This window comes from Magallana gigas, chromosome 3 (genome assembly GCF_963853765.1).
Source record: "Magallana gigas chromosome 3, xbMagGiga1.1, whole genome shotgun sequence".
In the NCBI taxonomy this organism is placed as follows: Eukaryota; Metazoa; Mollusca; class Bivalvia; order Ostreida; family Ostreidae; genus Magallana; species Magallana gigas.
Genome location: NC_088855.1, coordinates 17603954 through 17628671, shown reverse-complemented (window position 1 = coordinate 17628671; position 24718 = coordinate 17603954). Strand labels below are relative to the sequence as shown.

Sequence of the window (24718 nt, the reverse complement as noted above, 5' to 3'; positions counted from 1 at the left end):
ACAGACACAACTTGACATTTTGTTGACAGTGTTTATCTTTGAAATTCCCGTTCTATAAATAGTGTTAGATCAGAGCAGTTGAGAAAAGTAGATCCGGCAAAAATTTTATTGATGCAGGTATCAAAGAAATTTTTCAACCAATCAGAAGCGCCGATATCTCATCAAACGAATAAATATTAAATGATATACATGTTGAGTCAAAATGTCATTACATCAACCGCACACAAAGAATAAAACAATGTAAAAATATGTTTTTCATACAGCTTTTCACACTAAATAATTATGTTTGCACCTTCTGAGTATTGTCAACTGGGCAATTCCCACTCCCATCACTCGAAGTACTCATGGAAGAATATTGGTTCATTTGAGAGGGTTTCTCAGCTTCTCCACTTAGATACTGAATTTCGTTGGTCCTACTGTAAACAACGTTTTCACTGACAGCTGTCAGATAGTCCGGGTTCTCGTTTTGCCTTTGAGCTCGATTTCTGTATTTGACAGTTATTAAGACAATGATGAGGATTATGACCACCCCTCCTGCTACACCACTCGCTGCATAAATCAAAACTTCAGACGATGAATTCTTTGACGTTTCCATTTTCATTTTCAAACAACTGGTCTCTGAAAAGTAAGGAATACATAACAAATATAAAGTCAATTTATTCATTCAGATTTTTAGAAAAAAAAATTACATGTAAAAACATAGCGTTAAACCAAAGCTAGAATTTGAACACGATCAATTAATATAAAATTAGTTCATGGAATCAAATTATGTACTTATTTTACTAAAATAAAATTGTTTGCATTACAAATAAGTAGTAAGTTGTACCCCATGATGTTTACCAACGAGATCGCCTTGGTTATGCTATTGTGTGTAGTATTTTTCTTAGCCAAACAACATGTATACAAATGTAAACCAACTCATGCATAGCAATTAAATTCATTGTACCAAATACATTTACAAACTAGATACTACTACTACTACTAATACGGATAGAGACCGGACGATTTCGGGGGGAACCTGTCACTGAGCGCACGTGTAAATTCTGTATCTTGGACGAAATAGAGGACGAATTCCATTTTCTTCTAAAATGTGCTCTATATAACAATCTCAGAAGTGAACTTTATAAAAGTGTTAATTCAGATTTATCTCAAGACAATCTATTTCAAACTCTCATTTGCAATTTTCCAAGACAAACTGCTAATCTTATACATTCTGCATTTAAATTAAGACAAAGTAAATTCTCGCGCATGTATTAAAATTATTACTTAGTGTTTACAGTGACTTATAGGTCCAATGGGCCGGGTGTTTGATATATGTAATTGTATACTACTCAGTTGTAAAAGATGTAACACATGTCACTATAAAAAATAAATGATGATGAGGATAGTACAAACTTAAATCTGTTTCACTAACGTTTCTGATCTTCCACTTTGCCAAATGGACATGTCTCAAAAATATTACAACACTGATTGTCGGGTGTATACTCAATTCCCACATTGTCTTGAACACACCAACTGCACCCTGCTACCTTGTAACAGTTTCTGGAATAGACAGCAGAGTCATTAAAAGCAAGTTATTTGAGTTTTCTGTTTCAGTACTGTAGATTAATATAAATAAAACAATTAAATTAAATTTATAAATATATAGAACATAATTCTTAAAAAAAAACCCAGTTGTTTGTCGAAAATACAATCAAGCTTAAGGCCGAGTACTTACTGCTCGTTTTTTCGAGCATCACACTGTCCATCAAAACAAGGACTCAACGATTTGATTTTATCCAATTCGCGATCAACTCTGACGTTTGAATCTGGTAATCTTGCACTACAGATATGATATGGCTGCCTATTGTTAAAAGAAGTTTTCCATTATTTTAATAATTTAATATATGTTTTATTTCGACATGAAAAGAAATGATGACGAGTTCTTCAATAATCTGACAACAAAACTGATAAGTGAACAATTACTTCATAATATGTTTTACGTACGATGATGCATAATTAACTGCTTTCAATTGAATAATGGTTTAAGTGTTTAAATAAAGCGCCAACATCGCAACCATGTTTCGTACCCCCTAAATAAACAAATCCGCTAGGGCAAGTAACATGGTTTAAAAAAAGTGGAAGCGCCATGGTTCTTATTAAGCGAAGTATCGATACGTATAGCTCAACTTATGGCCAATTTAACCTTTTTTACCTTTCAGATATAAACATTTTTTAAACAAAACTATTAACATAGGTTATAACGTTAAGTCAAGCAATGAATTATTTTCCAAATAAATTTTGTGCAAAGTGGATAATTCCAAAAGACTGCACAGATGTAAATGTGTTGGTAATAGGCAGATCTTTTGGATATCCCATGACAAATTCTCACCCTGATGTAGTTTTTTCTTGGCACGAATCATACGGTACTATTTTGTGGCATAAACAGCAATCAGTACCGCTACACGTGTTCTCCAAAGGCGATATGTTTGAAAACTGAAATGAACAAATACCACAATAACACGTGATTTTGCTATTATTCCGAACATCAATGATATTGAAGATATCAAGAAAGAAAATGTGATTAAACAGGATCATTTATGATCTGCATTCTGACAAAATAATTTTCCTCTATAAAATTTTGATAAGCATTAATCATATATTTACCAAATTAATTGTATGGAAAATTGTAAAGCCAAATGAGAAGACTTGATAACTTGATACATGTTTTCATATCTTGTACAATCAAAAAACATGCGAGAAGTGGTAGAACAACATACAAATCTATTTTCATTTATTTACAAAACTTACATCTACTCAGGTTGTCAAGAATGTTGACCTGCTTGGTGCGATATTATTTTAAAACTTTAAAAATTAATTTAATTTTTTTCCCATGCATTGTTTTAAGAGCGAACGCTGTAACAATAATCTTAATGTTCAAACAGGCTTAGGACAGCATTTGTAAATACTGATTACCTTGATTGCCACTGATGTAATACATTGAATACACAAATTCTAATTATTTATTGACTAACATATTGTATGAAACCTACGCATGTAGATTATGTTAATGTCTTTCAACATCAACTCAGAATCATAATTTTAAATGAAATTCAATAATCCATGATAATATGTGTCAAATATTAACAGTTTTTCTTTAGCCGGGCTCTGCTGAAAGCAGAATCCTGGCCCTTTACAGGCAAATCGCCATGTAAATAGATAGTAAAAGTAGATAATCCCGCTACACAAATAGGTACACTGAGAACAATGTTTTGTCAAATGTATTGGGTTTTTTTTGGTTTGCAAATAAATTTAGTGAGGAGAGCTAGTGGCCTTTTCTCCAGTTATTAATTCCGTGTTTTGTTAATACTTAATAGCCGCTGAGAGAGAGAGAGAGAGAGAGAGAGAGAGAGAGAGAGAGAGAGAGAGAGAGAGAGATTGCAAGTATTTACTACACATTATGCATAAAGACACATCAAAAGAGCCCGGCTTTCAGTTCTTTGATTAAATAATGGAATGAAAACGTTATGCTATTTCTTTTCTGGTTCACTAAAAATCAACTAAACAGGGTTTATAATTGTCTCATATAATTTTGTTTTATACCGGACAACAGGTTCCCGGACTTAAGCGGTCCTTCCTCTTGATGATGATGTAAATATTGCTTTTAGGAACAGGGGAGATCTTATAGCCCTTTGTTAGCAGTTTATTAACAGGTTCATCTAAATCGGACAGAAGCACCTGAAATAATGAGACATGAATGTTTTAGAAAAAATTAAATTGCTTGGTCTGATTACAGTATCAAATAATTTTCAGCACAAGCTTTCTTGATTTAGGTATTCGTATTGGTAAGATATAATTGCCTGCCATCAAATATAAAGTCATCTTCGCTAGCCAAGGGTTTTCGGTCCACTCTGCTCCCAATTATATAAACCCTTGGCAGATCTCATTATGACAACTCGGTGACAAGCTCCGTTTTGTGATTGGCTGCAGCTGTGAGTAGTTGATCCAATCGCAGCGTTTAATTCAGGGGATGGTAAATAGAAACTTTAGAAGAAACACACTTGTGATCTTTGGAAAAGCAATCGGTGCTTTTAAAAAGTTGAAGCACAAATGCTCGAGTACAGTGCTTCCCTAACAGTGGTCTAACTGGATCGCTTATGAAAAAACGATATATTTCATCGCATTGTATTGAACAGAGATTAACTAACTTGTCATGCAAGGCTCTCGCCTGATAGTATGGGAAGTAAACATGGCGAATGTAGAAATTGTCTATCGCGTTAGTATATACGTCCCTGCCTTTGGTTATTGATATTAAATGTTAAATGAGCTGTATTTAATTTAGCTATTGTCCACAGTATTCACCACGACGATACCTGGTTTTATAGCTTGAATGCTGTCATATATTAGTGACTTCTTCACTCCCGGTCGGTACAGGTTCCTACAAACACTATGAATAAAACATTCCTTGCTTCCTATAGGTTATATCTTCTTTATTATTTAATAGCATCGTTAATTATATTCCGTGGTATTCTTGCCGAAGCAAATATATTACCCTCTGTTTCATTCAAATCAAATGTAAATTATACGCAAGGATCGAGACTCAAGTTGCTCGCTGGATATCGCCATCGCGTAACCAAGTTTTTGTAATGAGATCTTGCGAGGGTTTATGGGGAGCAGAATGGACCGAAAACCTTTGGCTAGCGAAGTTGATATAAAGTAATAAATAACAAAAACCAAATTGAATAGCAGTTTGTTATAAGCTGTTTTCCAAATTCCTTAAAAAATTGTTTCGTTCTTAATTAATTATTAGATATAACTCCTGAATTTTTAGTTGAAATGAATAAATTTTATAAATGTATAAAATATGGTTGATCAAGTAAATATGATCATTTTATAAAATGTACATTTAGAATACAGTGTAGTTTCGCAGAAAGTTTAGGACTCGCATTGTATATGGCATACTCTATGATTTTGTGACAAACGATTTTAATTCTGTTTATTTATAATAAGACAGGCAATTATAAACAATATTAAGACTGAATTAGACTGAAGTAAATAGGTCACAATAACAAAAACAATAAAAATATTGGTATCTTGTCAAATTCCATCTAAGCTATCAACAAATGCAATTTATAAAAAGCTATTTCGAAAATATTTTAAAATTGTGAATTTAGAAGGATCGACGGTTTTGTCCTCGAACAGTGAAATAACTGAAACAAGACCAATGAGCCACAACGCTCACATGAGGAACAATAGTCGTAATGAAATCAGATTCATGCAGTCATTTACAAGGTATCTTGACATCCTAGTAGAATAGTTCCTGTATATCAAATCACATATAGCAGTTCTCAAAAATATCTTAAACAATCGTTTATACACCAATATACTTTATCAAACATTGAGCCCCTGATTGGGCCCAAATATTGTCCAGGGGCAACTGTCTAAGCAACTGAAAATCAACAATATGTCAAACTGTTTGCATATAAGAAATGATATATTTTATAACATTTGATTTTAATAAAGAATACTTTATATTTTTACCTACGTAAGCTTTGGTCACCATAATTTGGTTTTCCCACCATACCCCTGGGGATCATGATTGTAACAATTTTGAATCTAAAATACCTAAAGATGCTTCCACACAAGTAACAGCTTTTTTGGCAAATTGATTTTAGTGAAGAAATATTTTTCTTTAAAATAATCATCCCAAAAGTTTTTAAGCTTTATAGGCCAAATAGTTTCTAAGAAGACAATCTTTAAAGGTTTATATCTACATATTACTTTGTAAAAATTCGACTTCCCATTGTAGCCCCACACTACCCCAAAGGATCATAATTTGAACAAACCTGAATCTAAACTTCCTAAGGATGCTTTCACAGAAGTTTCAGCTTTCTCAAGTTTTTGGTCGAACAGGTTTTGAGAGGAAAAATTTTAAAAGATTTTCAAACATTCTTTGAAATACTTCATTTTAATAAAATTACATTCCCTACATCCAATAATCTCAGAGAGAGAGAGAGAGAGAGAGAGAGAGAGAGAGAGAGAGAGAGAGAGAGAGAGAAGAGAGAGAGAGATTTATCATAAAAATGAAATACTTACGCGATACGAAAAAAACTGTTTTTTAGTTTCTATATCTAAACAGCTTTCTTTTTCGATGATTTTTTCATTAAGAAGTTCTTGCATAATATTCCTTTCCTTGAAATAAATTAAATTTCCTTTGTCACTTAAAATGTCATTACATGTACAATACATACATAACATATATAAGTCAGTCTTTTTGGATATTCTTTTTAAATTAAATGCATGATATATTGGATGAAAGCATGTTCAATGTTCAAACCATCATTCCTAAGTGTTTCAACTCAATGTCGGGTTCATCGGCAACAACAGAGAAACTTGGATAAATAACCAGAAAGCCACTGATGTCAATCACCATGCAACTGAAATATAACATTATTAACAAAGAAATAAAAAAAAAATAAACACGATAAAGGACTATATTTGGTATGGTTTAATATCTGCCCCAATTTTAACCAATTTTTGAATAGTGTCGTATGAAAATGAAATCTCCATAAATCAATGTACAGAGGATGCCTATCACTTTTATTTTGATTTTAGTCATCATTACTCATTCGTTGTCCATTTATGACTCACCTAAATGACCTTATTCCCGCAATTTTGCAAAAAATGAAAATACTGTCATTTTTTCTCTTTATTTTGCATTCGGAAGTTTAGAGCGCAGGTCTGCTCAAGTAACAAATTAACGTATGTTTTTTCTTCCTATAATTATATAGGACTACTAAATAGTAAAAGATTGTATTTGTTGAAGCCTGTGCTCGATGTTTCCCAGTCGAAAAACCATCGGAAAGCACCAATATTTTGCAACAAAACTTGATTTTATCAAAATAAGACAATTTTCATGACGGTATTTCTACAATATGACGTCACTGAGAAGATAACCTTTTACACACTTATTTTCAATATGATTTCATCTATCTGCCATCTTATTTCTAAAGCTCTTCAAAAAACTTCAATTTTGGAGGCAAAAAATACACAATCCCGCATATAGTCCTTTTAAAACTTTAGTATCATCTTTAATCTTGACAAAATAATCAAAATTCGAACCGTTGGTATAGCACAACAAAAAGCATTTTCAATTTATTTACCGGTATTCATCGCTATTGCATTCTGGGTAGGTGTTCAAGAACATACGGCTAAAATACGGGTAAGGATAATCTATACACTGGACAACATCTACAATATCAGCCTTTGAGTGTGATCCGTAACTCCTAAAAGACAATTTCAAATCTGTACATTTTTAAAAAGTTTTAGAAAAAATATTTTGATTTTCACATTTGAACAATATTGAAGAGTAAACAGGAAACATACAACTGGATACATAAAAAATTGACATCAGGCAATGTCTTGATAGGTCATCTCTCCAATGATCAAAACTACAACCGATATACATATTGATGTATGTATACAGAATTCCCTCTAAACCCAAGTTCAAAACACTTTATCAAATGTAATAGAAATGTTTCCTTGTGTAATGTTTAATGCCTAATATTTACATTCCACATATTTTTGCTTATAAAGTGTGTTGGAAACTACGGCAGTTATAACACTATATTTACATTTGAAAATATATTTTCTTACATGAAGCTATAGAATAGCTAAAACGTTCAGTTCTGTATGAACATTATCAAGACGTCACGATGATCATCGCTTGCCGCTTGTGTAATTGTAAACACAAAATCACGGTAATCTAAACAATTCTGATCAATTTGCCATTCCTATTGAACTTTTAAAATTGCTGTTCATTTCTAAAGTAACACACACAGGGTACTCAAAGGTTAAAATGACGAGTTTTATTATGACGTCACAAACGTTGAACGCCGTAAACTGCAACGTCACAAGCAAAAATCAAAATTCACGCTTGTAGCTGTTACAGTGGCTTCTCTATTAAAATGAACTTACTCTTTTGATAAAATAGGAATATTAAGGTATAAATCACATTTGCAGACTAGGAAAGACGTTTTAATAAATGTAAATATAAGCATTAAGATTTAAATCATTATTTTTTAAAAGATACAGTCTCTTAACTGCAGCGATGTGTGCATACAAATTTCCATAACAAGTTTTAGAGACTTTCGAAATTGCTTTGAAAAAAGAAATGTTGTACAGTGTTACCTCCCTTCATATACAGCTTTACATTGAGTCACAATAAGACCAGCTCCCCAGTTATCTAGGTAAGGGGAGACTACAACAAATTTGCCTTTCTGAGCAACGGTTCTTCGCCACCTAAAAAGGACACATGTATATAGGTTTAGTAAAATTAAGTTGAATGACTATCTTTGATAGTAAATAAATACAGATGTGAAAGATTGTAATCATTCAACATTACCAGGGTCTCATAAAATGGTCATAATCTTTTGATATCTCAACGGCTGGATAAACTCGCACGTGACCATCACGTGTCCCCAGATAGCGCCAAACTACAAACTGGGATTGGTCATGATTTTGTTTCCAGAACTCCTCTGCTTTGTAGGTTGCTTGGATACTAGTTTTGACATTTTCCTTTAAAACAAACGTAAAAGACAGTATATATTACTTACTGTAACATCAAATTTAGATGCAACATATACGTGTTGTGAAGCATTCCCATACATTTTTAAAGATACCTTATTGCAATTCATGGAAACTTGAATAAAATGAGGCAAATTCTGAAAAGGCAAACTAAACTGGAAATTAAAGACTTTTGGGGGACAAGTTTTTGAAAAACCGATTTTTAACTATTTATTCTAATCGATATTCTTTGGACAGTATAATTACCATAAAGGAATGGTGTTTTATTCATTATGTTTAACAGTTCCCATTTTAGCAAACAAATTTAATTACCCAGCGCATTCTGCTCTAATTATTTGATTTAACGAAACCAACCTGCAGTTTCATTAGAGCACTAGAGCGCCACTAATGGAGACTGCTGGAAATGATAACACAGCCTTCAATGGTAATTTCTTTAAATAAACTTCAATAATTGAAAATTTAAAACTTTTCATCAATAACAAAAGAAAAACAAAATATTTTCATTAGTCTCATGATTTTGCTTTAACAAAAAAAAAAATAAATAAAAAGGAATAATAATTTTAATCAAATATTAATGAATATGTATGAAAATTCCGACGATCGAGTGTAATATATGGGATGATTTTCCTTTAGTTCCGATTATAATTTTAACAACCATATTTTCTATAGAAAATAATTTCCATAATACTTTAATTTTGTGATATTTCTAAGGTCGACCGCTCATTTTTATCATTATTCTTTTAACTCCCCATTTGAAATATAGTCATCTTTATGGTAAGAACGAGCTCTTATACAAAAAATGATTTTTTGGACTTTTGGGTTCAGGTAAAGCACTAATAAAAGGAAAAACAATTGAGATGCAATGAATAAGAGTAGATCAGAAAAGCTCTCATGAACTTTTGGTTCAAGTAAAAAAAAAAAGAAAAAGATAAATGATCAAAGAGATAACAAACCTTGAGTTTGAGATTTTCATTAGCCTGAAATTCAGTTTCATCGTTAAGATATCTTGAATATGCCACAACCTCTGCGTGTGTTTCATTACGATAGAGATATTCGTAAGGTTTTACGAAGGCATGGGGTGACAACATAACCATCGAATGTTCTAAAATAGATAGGAGATTGTTGATTAGTCTATGAAACATGCAATGTCTATTTAAAAACAGTACATTGTTTTTCTACCGACATTAATACAATAAATATATTAAAAAACCCACTTTGAAGAATTTAAGAATGAAAAAACCCCTCATAAAACAAAGTATTTTATCAATTTTTATATCCCAGAAAACTTAGAACATTACTTTGATCCAGGGGTAAGGAATTTTTAATTTTAATAAAGCATTCTTGATTATCCTAAATTTGCACTCAGTTGTAGGCATATTTTTGCGTAAACCGTACTATAGCCGATTGTCACACTCCAAATATTGACCAGGAATCTAACATCTTTGGTTTATAATATCTTAAATAACGACATTCGTGAAATTTAATTTTGATGGCTAAAGATAGTTATTTTTACTGTTATGAACAGTAGAACCTTTTTACAAATTTCATTCAAAGGGAACAACAATTTGATCCACCTATTGTTGAATATCTTTGATATTCTCTGCACTTTTGTGTAGGTTTGGTGTTGAGGTCCAGTCTGTGGTAATAAAATACTCCCTTTTTAACCAATAATTCCTGATTTTGGTTCAAACGAGATTGTTGGTCATTCTTTCCAAGCACAACGCACAATGAAAAATTCGTTCCAGGGACCTTGAAAAATATATGCATTGTAAACATAAAACAGTTTGATTATGTTACGTTAATACCGTTTAATTTTATAGAGACAGACAGTTAGAGATTTAAATGTTAGATCGTCTGAAAAATGATTAGCAGACAATATCTGATTAAGATGTTTAATAGTATATAATGAGAACGTCTAACAATATATAAATTTTTGAAATGGATACCATTTATTCTAATTGTAGAAATAGTCTCTCCATATTTATCAAAGTAAGTCAACTTTGTAATTTTTTAAAACAGTGTCTTTTCTGTGGTAACCCTACGTATCGATTTTGTACCATAAAGACCAAAAACATTACATGTTTACATTGTTTTTATATTCAAATATTTAATCGCACAATTGCAGAAACTTATATAAATATAGTAATAAGGAATACAAAAGTTACCTTTCTCCAGCTGTATTCTGCCTCCACTTCTCTCGCTTCAATTCCCTCATATTCTAATATTCCTCGCGATATCGTTCTGAGGTGTTTGAATGTTTTAGTCCCATTCTCTCCTCTAAACGAAGAATTTCATGTCAACTAAACTCATTTAATATTCTGCTATGATAAGATTAATATGTCATTATATTTTGTCATTATACAATAATATGTTAAAATATGGGTTATTTTTATTCAAATATATGTTGCAATTAAGTATTTTTTCATATTACGTGCAATTCTCGTTAATCCGAAGTGGTATAAGTTACAAATATCCTTCTTAATATAACATGTTTATTTCAATGTAAGTAAATTTTTAATTAAAGAGGGCGTTTTCCTTGACTTTACATATTCAATAATTTATATAAAAATGCATAAAAACATGTGTGTCCTTATAATAATTATGATAATCTCTTTTTTGGCAGAAGTGTATAGTTTACTTTTGTACCTTTTCATTGATTCAATCATTGGTCTGGCTTCTGGACTAGTTTCCAAAGTATAAATATCTATGGGATCAGGGTTAATGGTGATAGCATTCGGCGTCGGCTGCAAGTAGTGCACCATAACCCGGCCTTGACCGTCTATCATAAATGCGTATGAGAGCTCTCCTTGCTTAAAATTTGTAATATCGGATAGCAATTCGTCCAAGAGAATATCTGTACATGTTACTCCGACTAATCCCCCGAGTTTGTCCACAGGTAAACATAGTGACGAAATGAGTCCTTTAAAAGTGAATTAAGGAGGCTGGTTGGTCAACAAAAATAGCCATAAGGTTTGCCATACATTTTTAAATATAACTGTGTTAACCATGAACTATAATTTTCGAAGAAAAACTCTTCAAACATTTACATTTTGAATATTTTTCTATATTTTAATACAGAACTCTTCGTCTGAAGGAGATAAATACAGTCTAAAAGGTCACGAGAAACCAGCTTTCTTAACGGTACTTTTTACCATTACTGTAAATCTATGCACACTTGATATGAAAACACAGCAATATAATCATAACTTTTCTAACATTCTTGCATTAACTGTTACATGGGAGAATATTGCATTTTTATTAGTTCAAAGGTCAACTTAAATACATGATAGTTAAGATGAATTCTTTTATACCTTCGATATATTTGCATTTTAGAGTGTGTTTTGTCTATTGCTTTAAAAATATATATACTTCATTCAAGTGCATTGTGGAGTAAAGGAGATACGTTAACCGCCTTACCGGTTTTTGCAGAACGCTCATCTACGTAAGGGACGGAGAAGACAGGCTCGTCACCAAGGTTTGTGATAGAAAGGTCCTTGTAGTAAGAGGACATTTTAGAATGGAGCAGTGAGTGGTTTACCATGTGAGTGTAAGTGCCTTCCTGCAATTTAACAACACATTGTTTTCTTTGATGTTGAATATTCAAAAATAATTTTTCTTTAGAAAATAATCATCATTAAGACGGATTTTATCACAAAATGAAAACTTTTCCTCTGTAAATGCAGAAGGTATCAATTCTATATACCTCTGCTCGGCAATGAACTTGTTCATCTAATGGTTTTTATGGGCATAAAAGATTGTCGCTGTATCATCAATTATATAAGTATTATCATTAAAGACATTGAAGCCATAAAAACTTTATACTTCAGAATGCATGTTTGCATTATTTCTTATTTTAAACAAATTAGTATTTAGATTTTGTTGCATTAATACTAGAATTAGTTTAGTTATGAACTCGACTCCTCAAATTAAAACACATTTTAGTCACACGACAATATACATGTATTCACATATATAACACTGAAAAAGTGAGCAATTTTGGGATTTGTAACTAATTTTTTTTACAATATATTAAGAAAATTTAACATCGTTTGTTGATGTTTCTTTTGTTTCGTTTTTTAATGTTGACTTTACGCAGATTTTTCTATATCGATCGAAACTTGAGCTACATTTATAGCACAGACTCCATGGACCCTCACAGAGTAACCTAAAGATAATTACTTGTAGCAACTGTGCTAATCTGGAAGAATCGGTTGTTCCTTTTTAGTGACGAACTGTTCGTCAATGATAATAATTTTTGTATAACTGAACTCATGTTTATTATGCTTACAGTTAAATATTCGTACATGTTTTCAAGTTAGGGTAGCTTTTATGATCAACAAAATACAAACTTTTAACTTGAAAATCATCAAATCGTTTAAGTGTCATTATTTGCGTAGTGAGATATAAAAAGATAGCTTAGGATATTCGTTTGATTTACATAGCTTAGGATTTTCCAAACAATTTCACTATAATAAAGAAAAAACATAAAGTATTGTTTTTGACTTTTAAAAGCTTATTAATAAGTTATTACCTTGATTTTATGTCCATATGGGTTATCGTTCTTAACTTGTTTGCTCATGTTGGTCAAAAGTTCCCTCCAGGAAGAACTTATACCTAAAACGAAAGTGTTTGTAAATCAAAATTTTCAATCTCCAGTTAATTTTGGTATTTGACTGTGCATAGTATTTAAGAATGACGCAAACAGTCGTCTTTTTAATGCTTTGTTTAAAAATGAATTGAAGTAAGTGATATATCAAGATCCTCTGCTAACAAAGAATATAAAGATCAAATTATATATTTACCTATTCCAAATGAGTACGTTAGAATGGTTACGGAGTTATTTCGAGCCTCGTTTTCATCTTTGATAACATCTAAAGGATCTTCACCAGAGTTGTCACCAGCAGCCAAAAACAATATGACGGATTCTTTAAAAAATATAATCTTTCTAAATTGTTGAATACATTCTGTTGTTTTATCTTTCTTGAGTGTTGAAATTAATTCCATTATTATAACTAATAACTTTATCTTCTTTACGATCAAAATTTTAACTTTAAAATTGTCGTATAACATTTCTCAAACTGTGTAATCGTGCTTTATTTAGTGCTAAATTCATTTATGACTGTCTGTTACAAGACAACCTATGACTAAACAATGCACCAGGTGGATTTTTAAAATTGATATTGCAACTGGGACATATATTTATTGTGGATATTATCTTTTTGTTTAAATTTGCCTGTTTCATGTATTAATGCTAAATTTCTTTTTTCAAATTTTAAAAAAGGAACAATTACCTCTTGTATTCCTCTGAGGCTCCGCCTCACTGGAAACAAAATACGAAAAAGCTGCTTCAATTCCGGCACTGTAATTTGAATTTCCCTCAGAAGTCCAAGTTTTTGTAAAGTCTTGCAGAATTTTTTTGTTTGAAGTTGTTGCCTTTGCTAACTGAGTACCATGGCAAGACAATGGTTTCTTAGCTTTGTCGTTAAAAGCCACTAATCCGATCTGAATGTAAAATAAATTGTTAAGATTTAGTTTTGTTTTTGAAATTGCTTGTTAAAAAGTCGTTTATATAAATCAGCTCCATGGGCCATAAAACTTAACTGAGCTCATTTTTTGATCTAAGTCTTCTGCAAAAGGATAATATATAAAGTGGAAAACTGAAACTTAAAAATGACGCATCTAGTCTGTTTTCCAAAAAACATTTACTGATGGTAACGAAAAACAATCATCTAGACAATATCAAAGTGTATATATTACACCTTTGACTGCCGTGCTATTTTGTACTTTAACCAACTATGTCAATGATCTATATTTAAGTTGGTTGCCATTAAATATTTGCCATTCAATATTTTTTTAATAGTTAAAAGAAAAAAAAACCACTCTTAAAATGTCCATTTTACCTACCCTGTCGTTTGGATTGAGTGTATCAATGACGTACTGGACAGCCTCACGTGCCACGATGAGCAGTGTTTTCGAGTTGTAGTTACTGCGCGTGGCCGTCACGCCTGATACGTCAACTGCTACTACCACATCTTTTGGCTTGTTGGCCGCCGTGGCAACATAGTATTGTCTGAAAATGACATGTGGTAAAGAGGTTTAAAATTAATATCAACATTTTAGATTAAAAGATTAAAATACCGTAACACATGCACAGATCTAGAAAGGGGGGGGGGGGGGGGTCGATACCCCTGCAAATTCAAATTTCTTTAAATTACCAAAACTAAGCCTCGGACTCATTGGCAAACTCAAATAACTGTCCCCCCCCCTTGAAATTTTTTTTAGATCCGTGCATGGTAATATTTTCTGATGATCCGTCATTTATTGATAATTTTTCAAATTATTGATTGTCGAAACAAATTCATTTTAAATCTGATACATTGGATAATTATATTGTTCATTTTACGCCAAAGACAGAGTGGAGTTGACATTCATTTGCCCTTTCATGTCACAACTTATTCCATTAGCCTTCAGTATTTAATGGTTTTTCATTTTTTACTTTTTTAAAAGAGATTTATTGAAATCAGATATCATTTATGAGCCAATGACTAACGTCACAATCACAATTTTCATATTACAAATTTAAAATGTTTTTTTTTAAAGTTCTTATGTTAATGCATATACAGTTCAACTCGCCTCAATCTTGGGTCATATGAAAAACAATTGTCGCTGAATCTATGAGCTGGAAAGACAAGAAATGTTCCATCACTCCCTCCAAAGTATTGCCACAACAAGTTTGGGTTATTTTGATAGTTCGATTTCATTACGTCTTCAATTTTTTTGTTTGGAAAATGGTTCGGAGGAGGGGATTGTGATATGCATGCCCTGGTCTCTGATACCTAAAAAAGAAAATTTTTAATTTATTTAATCTAGCAAGGAATAAATACATATATAAAAATCGAAGTTTTTAATGTTGTAATTTACCTCTGTTCTAAATTTTGGGCTGTATGTTCCCTTGATTTTACAACATTGTGGAAAGATGTTCTGAACCGTCGTACTAAAGTCATCATATTCTTGTTCTATCGCATCTTTTACGTTCCTTAGTTGGTTTGTCATTGTTTGGAACATTTGGGCCAAGTTGTCTGTCATCTGCAAGGTGATTGAAGTACAGATGAAAAAAACGTTAATTATTAAAAAAAACATCAATTCAACAATGATCTCCCTTGTTCAACCTCTTACAGTGTAACACTTTGCATATCTGTAGACTTTTTAGTTTCTTAAATGAACGACCCACAGCTTCTATTAAACTCCTTCATATGGCAAATGCATATGACTATACAAATAACCTATTCCGTATAATATATAAGTTGCATTTGCCTTATGAAGCAGTTTAGATTTCTCGTATACATGTATATATACCTCTAGTATTTAATGGTAGAATGGTAGAACCATCCAAGAAAAAGAAAATACGATTTAATGACCTCGAAACTTAACCCTGAAATAAATGATTTAATTCATTTCTTAACATAAATTGAAAACTTATCTTGAAGTAAGTTAGAACTAAAGAAATAATGAACAAAAGCTAAAGTATCAAGATTGCAATGTTGTACAATTTTTATTTGATTTCTTTTGTACATGATTATTTAACTTTTAGTTTTCAGCTCTAGCGCCTAGATTGCTCGCTGGAATCGCAAGGTGAGCACAATACAGTGATGAAAACGGGTTAATAAGGATGACATATGTTGGTTATATACCAGTACAAGGTTGGCAATGCAAGCATACAAATGCTTGCCACCACGTGCCCTTCTCTATGAATTGGGCATTTTTAAGATTTAAGACGTTTTCTGTTCTGCTTGTTCAGAATTTGGGTAAGCCTGTCCCCCTCTCCCACTTTCAAAAAAGATGTTAGGCGCCAACAGAGGTATGATAAATGTATTATCTACTTTAAAAATCTTATGCATACGTATAAGATATGAAACTATCCAATGAATGAGACATAGATCTTTATAAAGGCTTACCTTTATGACAATGTCTGTGCCTGTGTCCGTTTGTTTATCATATATGAGACTATCGTAATAATTCTATAAAGAGGAAAATTATGAATCATGAAAAATGAGAGTTACACTGTAATATTTATTAAAAAAAGGTAGAATTTACATCTAAGACAAAAAAAATTATAATGCACGGTCAATGAAGGTTTTTGGTTTTACCTGAAGATTTGGGGCTCCAATACCATTAATATCCATTCGCTCAAGTTCATCTGAAAATTTCTGTCCTGTCAGTTGACTCACATCTTGCGCATTAGATAGACAAGGTAACAGAAATGCGATCAAAATGGGATACGATAGCATGGTTTTCTGTAAGAAATATGTTTCTTAAACCAAAGCACGATAACTATGTCGGTGATTTCTAGCTGTAGAATGGAGTTTATCATGTTTGTAAATTACAATAACTGTCAGGCATTCATTATGTCTTACTAACTACTATATCAAACATCATCCATGTCATATGGTGGTCGCACACACGATTATTGCAAGAAAATGTAAACCAAAAAGGCAACTATTTTGGAGTGGGGTGTTGACAATTCAAAGATCAACTATTTGCAAAACTTAGTTATACACAGAACTATTTATTTAGAATAAATAAGTTAATGAAATTAACATTCAACATTGTGTCTTTTTAAAAACTAATTTAATCATTTCAACACAATGCCATAGACACTATCAAGGTAGATTTATCGGTTTTTATAATGATAACGTTATTTTATAAAGTTATTTTATCTTAATCCTTTAAAACAGTTAATTTTACAAAAATTAATAAATAAAGGTACATATATACATGTTTGTTTCCAACTATGTTGTGTAAATATATCAAGGGTAAGGAACATGTTCCACAGGCAAAAAAAAAACCCCACCAATTGGTGAATATCGGAATATGCGCTATTCTTTCTGATAACAATCAAGATATTAGTAATATAATTGTTCAAAGACTTCGTTAACGAGCAAAATCGGGAATCTTTTCATTCCTTTTTTAAGATAAAATTCAAATCATTAGCGAGATAAACATATCAATTTCAATCTGAAAAGGGATAATTACGCATTCGAAACTCCAGTTTTACCAGAGGTTAGAGGGTCGAGGAGGTTAAATCTGATCGAGAAATCTGAGGACATAAAAACGCATGACCATAATATTTTGTTATAATTATGCAAAAAATAAAATATGTAAATAATTTAAGGGGAGACGCAATCAGACAATTTAAAGGAAAACGACTTCTACAACTTGAAAAAATAGTAGTTTGGAAAATTTTGGTGCTCTTAATACGAAGACGTATAGCAAATTTTGCTATGAAATATGCTAATACAGTATATTATTCATCTTAACAAGATTCAATTACAATCCTCTATTGAAGCATCCTTCATCAAGTAGATAACACTGCATGGTCTTAAAAAGTAGTAAAAAGTGTGAAAGTTTGATGAAATTAACATGGCAAAAATATGTATTAACAAAACACTCAAGGGTTAAAAACAATTATCAATGTATTTGTCTCGGTCTATTCGAATTTTAAAGTGTGAACGTTCAAATCAGCCTTAAATACACGTAGTTGTAAGTATTACAAGATCTGTGCATGCATGCTTCAACAACGTGTGGAGAGGTGTTATTCTAAAAATTTTGACACACTGAAGAGAAAGATCATCTGTTTTTATTGCCCCCCCCCCCCAGAAGATTCTCTTCGCATATTTAGTTAAAAATTTCTGTTCTTATAACTTAAAGAAGCATTTTTTCAGCAGTAATCCATTTACCTTACAAAAAACGACATTACATACATCCATGAAGATTTATTAAGAGAAATATAAATTACATTTCAGATTGCATTTTTTTTCAGAGAGAGAGAGAGAGAGAGAGAGAGAGAGAGAGAGAGAGAGAGAGTTAAGGAAAGGGGTCAATATTGGCCAGTCTGTATTGAACTTAATATCATTAAAAAGGACATTTACTGTAAATTGGTTTTTCTTGCTTTACTTCCGTTTCTGTTTTGTTTTATCATAATAAGCCCTATATTAAACACTTTTGACTCCACGCCTTTAAATCACCAAAAATAATAGCTTTATCATCAAAGTCTGTTTTAACTGCTTTTGGGTTGCAAACTCTTACAAATTTTCTTGTAATTGTTGTATCTTGGGACAATCCCAATTTAAGTGATATTCTGTTTCCTCAACATTTTCACAGAAAGGAGATAGATTAGTTTCTTTTTTCCCAATCTTATACATAGAATTGTTTGTAGCTAATAAATAATGCATGGCTGATTTTGTACTGTAATCATTTAAATTTAGAGTCTGAGGTATAGTAAAAGGTTGAGAAAAGATTGAAACCCATTGTTTTTCTGTCATAACAAAAGGTTTACTCCACCTTTCCTTTCCCGCCATTGTTACAATAGTCCGATTTATAATATCAATTTGAACATTTTCCATTAAAATAATGATTTAATATTACTTGATACAAAAGGTTTAAAACCTTTATTTCTAATCTTTTCTTTCTGAAATTTACAAGTACTGATTGTCTTACTCCCATATATGTTTTATAATTCATTGAATATATAAAAAACCCGGTTTAAATTTTTTAAAATTTAAAAAGTTATCCTTTTTTCGAATATATACATCGTTAAATATACATCGTACTCCATTGACATACCAAGATTTATAAAGAGGGAATAGTTTCCTATCTTAAATTTTCTATTGTTTTACAATGGCTGACAATAGTCCTGCCAATATTTAACAATTGAGTTATCTTGGATTTCTTTGAAAGCTGCGATATCTCCCTTCCAAAAATCAATTCGTAAATTTTCCTGCATTGAAAAATATAATCTGAGTCTGTATATGATGACTTTTATATGTTAATAGTATTCTCCAACAATTTTTTCTATTTTGAAATTGTATCCTTAATTATTCTCTTAATCTAAATAGACTTCAATCCTTTAATTAAGGACTTTGATTCAACCATTCTTAAGCCACCATGTTCATACTTTTGAATAAATACTTGTCTTTTAATGCTATCACATTTTGAATTCAAAATAAAATTGAATAAAATATTATTTAATTCTTTTATTGTATTACTCTTAGAGTTTGGTTAGGCTTTATATAAATGGTCTAATTGAGAAATTTAAGGTAACTTAAGTAGTGTTATGCTTCCAACTTGAGGCAAGTGTCGATCTATTATTGATTATTGATTTTATCTAAACAGGTTTCTTTTCATAATCAAGTTTTACAATTTTAACTCAGTCTACATCATTCTAAATGCCTAAGAGCTCGAATTGAGTTGGCCATTGAATATTCATTTCTGAACAAATGTTTTTCTTCCTAATACTTCTTACTCCCTATCCACACAATCTGAGTTTTTTCTTGTTTAATTTAATACCAGATAATTTATATGACTATTTCTTTCATAGTTGCCCTAAATGATTTTTCAGATCCATCAATTAAGGATTATTGATGTTTAATCTGCATATTGTAATAGTTAATACTGGGTGTTGTTAAATTTGATTCCAGTAATATTTTCATTCTTTTTAGTTTTAATTGTCAAGATTTTCGCACAAAGTAAAAAAAGATAAGGTGATATTAAATAACCTTGTCTACAGCCACGCCCTATGTCTAAAGACATATGATAAATGTCTGCCTTGGACACAGGCGAGCATAAAATAGAAAAAATTGTAATCCAGTTACAGAGAGAAGCCCCAAAATTAAAAGAATTAAAATTTGGTTTGTATAAATTTCAATGCTACAGAATGAATAGCTTTCTCAAAATCTGTCATAACTAAAACCCTGGAATATAATTGATTTCTGTCCAGTTCACCAAATCATAGATTAATCTATTATTTCCTTCCCAATTTTTTTTATGTACGACTTGATGACTCGTGTAGCTGTTTCCAAGATTTAAAAGTTTTAAAAAATATCTTCTCTTGAAATCACCTTGAAAGATATAAACATGACAATATACATGTAATTTACAACACAATGTATCATGTTATAAGGCACATTAACAATTAATACTGTATAAAACCTTTAGAACAATAATAATTATAAAAGATCATATTACAACAGAATAGACTCAATTGTAAACGGTCGCATCAATAGACCAGGAAAAATTACCACAGATTTAACAAGATATATTTTCAAAATGTTGGGAAAAAACATGTTTAAATTGTGGTTTTCCAATATTTTTGAAACGTTTACCTGTTTTAAAGCGTCCTTAAAAATGCTATATTGACTCAATAAAGGGTAGTTTAGTAGAGAAAAAGCAATGTTGCAGCGACCATTTTGCTCGATAAATTATTCCTTGTCAACTTCTGTATGTATTTATTTTTAATATTGGCGACATTCCAACAGTATTGTACACTTTCAGATGATAGGGTATTCAAGGAGTAAAAAGAAACCGAGAGAGACATGCCTGCCTATTTTTTTTCGCGTCATGTTACATTGCACAGACGTTTTGGGTCAACTTTTGTGAATAGAACTTTTAAGGATTCTGTTCCATAAGCAATTATTGATATTGCGTTAGTTCAAAAAATATCATTGCAAATTTATAGACAACCTTGTGGGCGTTAGATTTAGGTTAGATTGTTGGTTTTGGAAATTCCACTTCAGGTTTGTTGAAAGGACGTGAATGTGTTTTGTATTCCGTTTTTTATCGATGCTTTTTTTTTTAACACAGATAACTACAGAAAAATCTTTGCTGTTTTTTGCTGCTTCATTTTTTTTTTTATCCCTTTCGTTCTCGTTATCAGCGGGCGAATTTAAGTTAAGGCGAATCCATACAATATCTAAATAAGCGTACTGTTTTAATTAGAACTAGTATCCATAATATATTTAACTGCGTATAAAACATGGGGTTGACCTTTAACAATTGTGGAAGGGTAAAAATAAACCATACACATGGCAAAAAACACCATCATGTAAAGTTTTACCCATACGTAATGAACACGATTTGCAGTCGTTTTATATTCCTTTGAAGTATGTGTCTGACACCATATTCATACACGTTTATGTTCCAAAACAGTTTTCTTTACTCCTTATTCTCTGAAAGTGTTTAGAACGCGGACAATTTATTTTCACCGGAGAAATACCATGAATATTTTGATTTTTTTCGATTCTAAGTCTACATCAGCATTTAATTGAATAATATATATTAGTTGAACTACTGTAGATCACATGACTTATTAAATATTTCACGTTAATTTAGTTGTATTGGGTCATCACATTTATATTTCAAGATTTAAGTAAAATATTTGTAAAAACCTTTTAAATGTAAATTGTTTTGTTTGAGATCTATTATGAAATCAAAAGGATTTGAAATTAGGTCTTAATTTATAAGTCTAATAGTATAATAAATATCGATGTAATTTTGTTCTGAGAAACGCATATCATAAACAAGAAGAGAATACTTTAAGAATCAAATTTCCTATGAAATGATTTTTGTATTTTTTGTGTATATCTTTTAAAAATGCTCAAAATTGCAAAACCATCTGTTTCGAAGTTTTAAAGATACTTACATTTTGGGTTTTTAAAAGAATTAGTCATTTCATCAGAGGATGAGTAAAACACCGTGCATCCAAAGTCCAAATTGCTCTCACCAACAGAACCACATATTTCGAGCAATATCATTTATTGCTGCAACAGTTTCGGCTCTTTGTCACGTAATGTGAATACTGAAGGTTTGTAGACATTTAAAAACAAGTCTTTTCAGTTCCGCTGTCAATGCAAATGATTCTTTGTGTTAATTCATAAAGAAGCTTACTTCCTGCATTCTTAACAAACAAGATAATATGATGTGTTTATGTTGCGTATCCTTTTTCTGTATAAATTGACTCGAAAGAACTTGTTGAGATTATCATTTTTATACAGAATAAATCTGCTTCCTGAATTTTAACAGGGTTTTAATTAGCTAAATTCTTTTGATAAGGAACTGCCATTTAGAAATAGAACATAGCGGGTTTAATAATGGATTTAAATACAAAGATTTTTTTTAACTATCTGTAACATGAATTCAGGTCATCGGAGACGCAGACATGCGATAAATAGTGTTGATCTTGTAACAATAGTACTTAGTACGTATTAAGTAACTCGAAAAAGTCTCTTAACTTGGTTGTTATTTTGTGCTACTGCTGAACTTAATTGATAAAAAAGGGGAAAATAAATGTAATTACTTTGTATAAATAAATGGTAAAACCAGTAGAAGAAGATTTACAACTGTTTGTAAAAATATTTTACTTTAAACCTGTTTTATCTACATAAAAACATTAAGCTGTATTGAAGTGTTCTGTATAGATTCAAAAAGAGATATTTTTGACAATTAACTGTATGTATGCACACTTTTACTGCATACATGTGTTAAGCTCAGTAAATGGTCATCGGGAAACTCAATTGAACTTATTATATAAATTTTATAAATGTTTCATTTAAATGCCAGAACTAAAACAAAGCTTAAAAATACACAAACAAAATTTAATAAATTTGCAAAAAAGAATGGATAAATGCGTTAAGGCCTATTGGCGTTATCTGCCTCTGCTTAATTTTACGTCTGACAAGAAAAACAAAATTTACCTCCAGAAGTTTCTGCTGTCCTTATTATAAATTCTTTTAAACAACCAGCAGGCCGTGTTTACTGCTATCTTTCATTTACATCAGAATGTTCGACCTGGAACACATACCATTTGAATTTGACAAGATTAAAATCTTTTAAATCCTATAAGAAATGCACGGGGTATTATTTCTTTATCGCTGAAAATGTCTTTCATTGTACATAACCTGTTTCATGTCTAAAATTCCTATGCATGATGTTCTAGTAGTAAATTTTTTTTCCTCATCCCCTTTTAATAAATATGAAATCTCAATCGGGTTCTGATTTATCGCAAAAGGGCACTTAAAGGCTAATTCATAACGGAAATTCTATAGAAATTGGTTAAAAAACATCCGTTATTTGGAGTGTTTTTACTCGAGGAGAAATGTGTGATTAATCCAGTAATAACCATGTGGACGCTGGGTCAGATATATAAATAAAATGCTACTACTAACCCCGGTACGTCAGATCATTGGTATGGACTTGATCACATTTACTTATCAGGACGAGAATATTGTAGCGCAGTGTCCGTGCATTTAAAATGAGGGTGCGGGAAAACACAGACCTCCAGTGGTCATCTGGAAGCTGCCTTTTTGCCGCCTTTTTTTATTCAGGTAAAAGAAATTATTACCCTTGCGCATATTCTAAAAAGTTAAGTGAATGGATTTAGTGGGTTAATCTAATATATTATTTTCAGAGATGAATATTACTGTTGACAAATTTTATTGTAATTTATATTAATATTTATGTTAAAATGCCATATTAAAATGTTATTATATCTAAATAAAAGAGTAGCCGTCTGGTAGCTGTCTTTCTGCCTCCTCTTTTTATACAGACTGGGACACGGGTTACTCCACATATAGAGAAGGAGACTGTCCAGTAACACCTTGGCTAGCTAGAGCACCGATCAGGCGCTGGCATGTCGGGAAATAAGATCTCGAGGTTCTATATAAACTAAATATCATAAAGCTCCCCATGACAAATAATGGGTGCTATGATAGCTATAATTTCAACACAGCTTAAGTCGTTGAATAAATACTGACATTTTATCAAATGTTTAGGGGGAAATACAACTACTGCGGATTCTATAGCTTATACTATTTAAAACATGCATTGCCAACGATTCCGTCTTTAGTCTGACAAACATGTATGTTCCCTTTTCTGTCTCTTTATTCATTTTTAGCAATAAATGCACACATCTTTCATCAAAAACAGCTGAATTCAATTTGTAGAACAAAATAAGGAAATTCACAATAACAAGATCCGATTTCTAAGGAAATTATTGTATATATGAAAAACAGATATATTTTATATGAGACAAAATATGCATGTAGCAGTTAAGGTCAAGATCTAGTAAATGAAAGGTGCCTACAGGTTTATGAAATTCAAGACATAAATTCTTTTAATGATGCTTCATAACAATATCTTTGTTTCATAGGGTGTACCGGGAGAGTAAAATGTTTGGTAAACACAATGACAAAACGTGTTTTCTATGAAATATGAAGGATAAGGGTAACAAATCTCCGAGTTTTGTCCATTTTTGACAAATGAAATATATCTAGACAGCCTACAGTATGTATCTCTAAATACGGCATTATACAAGCTCTTG

At 31.4% G+C, this 24718-nt stretch overlaps 1 protein-coding gene across 1 annotated transcript; it reads right to left on the bottom strand.

The window, feature by feature from the left end:
• Window positions 1–152: 152 nt before the first annotated feature.
• On the bottom strand, window positions 153–20744 carry LOC105337897 (VWFA and cache domain-containing protein 1). Its single transcript, XM_034480781.2, has 24 exons — window positions 20727–20744; window positions 16713–16859; window positions 16521–16583; window positions 15487–15651; window positions 15199–15401; window positions 14470–14635; window positions 13857–14067; window positions 13368–13490; window positions 13097–13179; window positions 11983–12124; window positions 11212–11485; window positions 10731–10842; window positions 10140–10314; window positions 9519–9667; window positions 8384–8556; window positions 8170–8280; window positions 7143–7265; window positions 6317–6416; window positions 6076–6171; window positions 3583–3717; window positions 2372–2475; window positions 1718–1843; window positions 1415–1542; window positions 153–618 (listed from the first exon to the last, which is right to left on the bottom strand). Exons 2-24 carry the CDS (start codon window positions 16851–16853, stop codon window positions 281–283), a joined length of 3441 nt encoding a protein of 1146 aa, XP_034336672.2. The 5' UTR covers window positions 16854–16859; window positions 20727–20744; the 3' UTR covers window positions 153–280.
• Between the last annotated feature and the right edge of the window lie 3974 nt (window positions 20745–24718).

Bases quoted from the DNA above. Each gene is read 5' to 3' on its own strand.
- LOC105337897 (XM_034480781.2), bottom strand. From the start codon at position 16,853: ATGCTATCGTATCCCATTTTGATCGCATTTCTGTTACCTTGTCTATCT. The intron at 13,180-13,367 runs GTAAATATATAA...CTTTCGTTTTAG, and splicing joins AACGTACTCATTTGGAATAG to GTATAAGTTCTTCCTGGAGG. The intron at 12,125-13,096 runs GTAATAACTTAT...GTTAAATTGCAG, and splicing joins CATATGGACATAAAATCAAG to GAAGGCACTTACACTCACAT.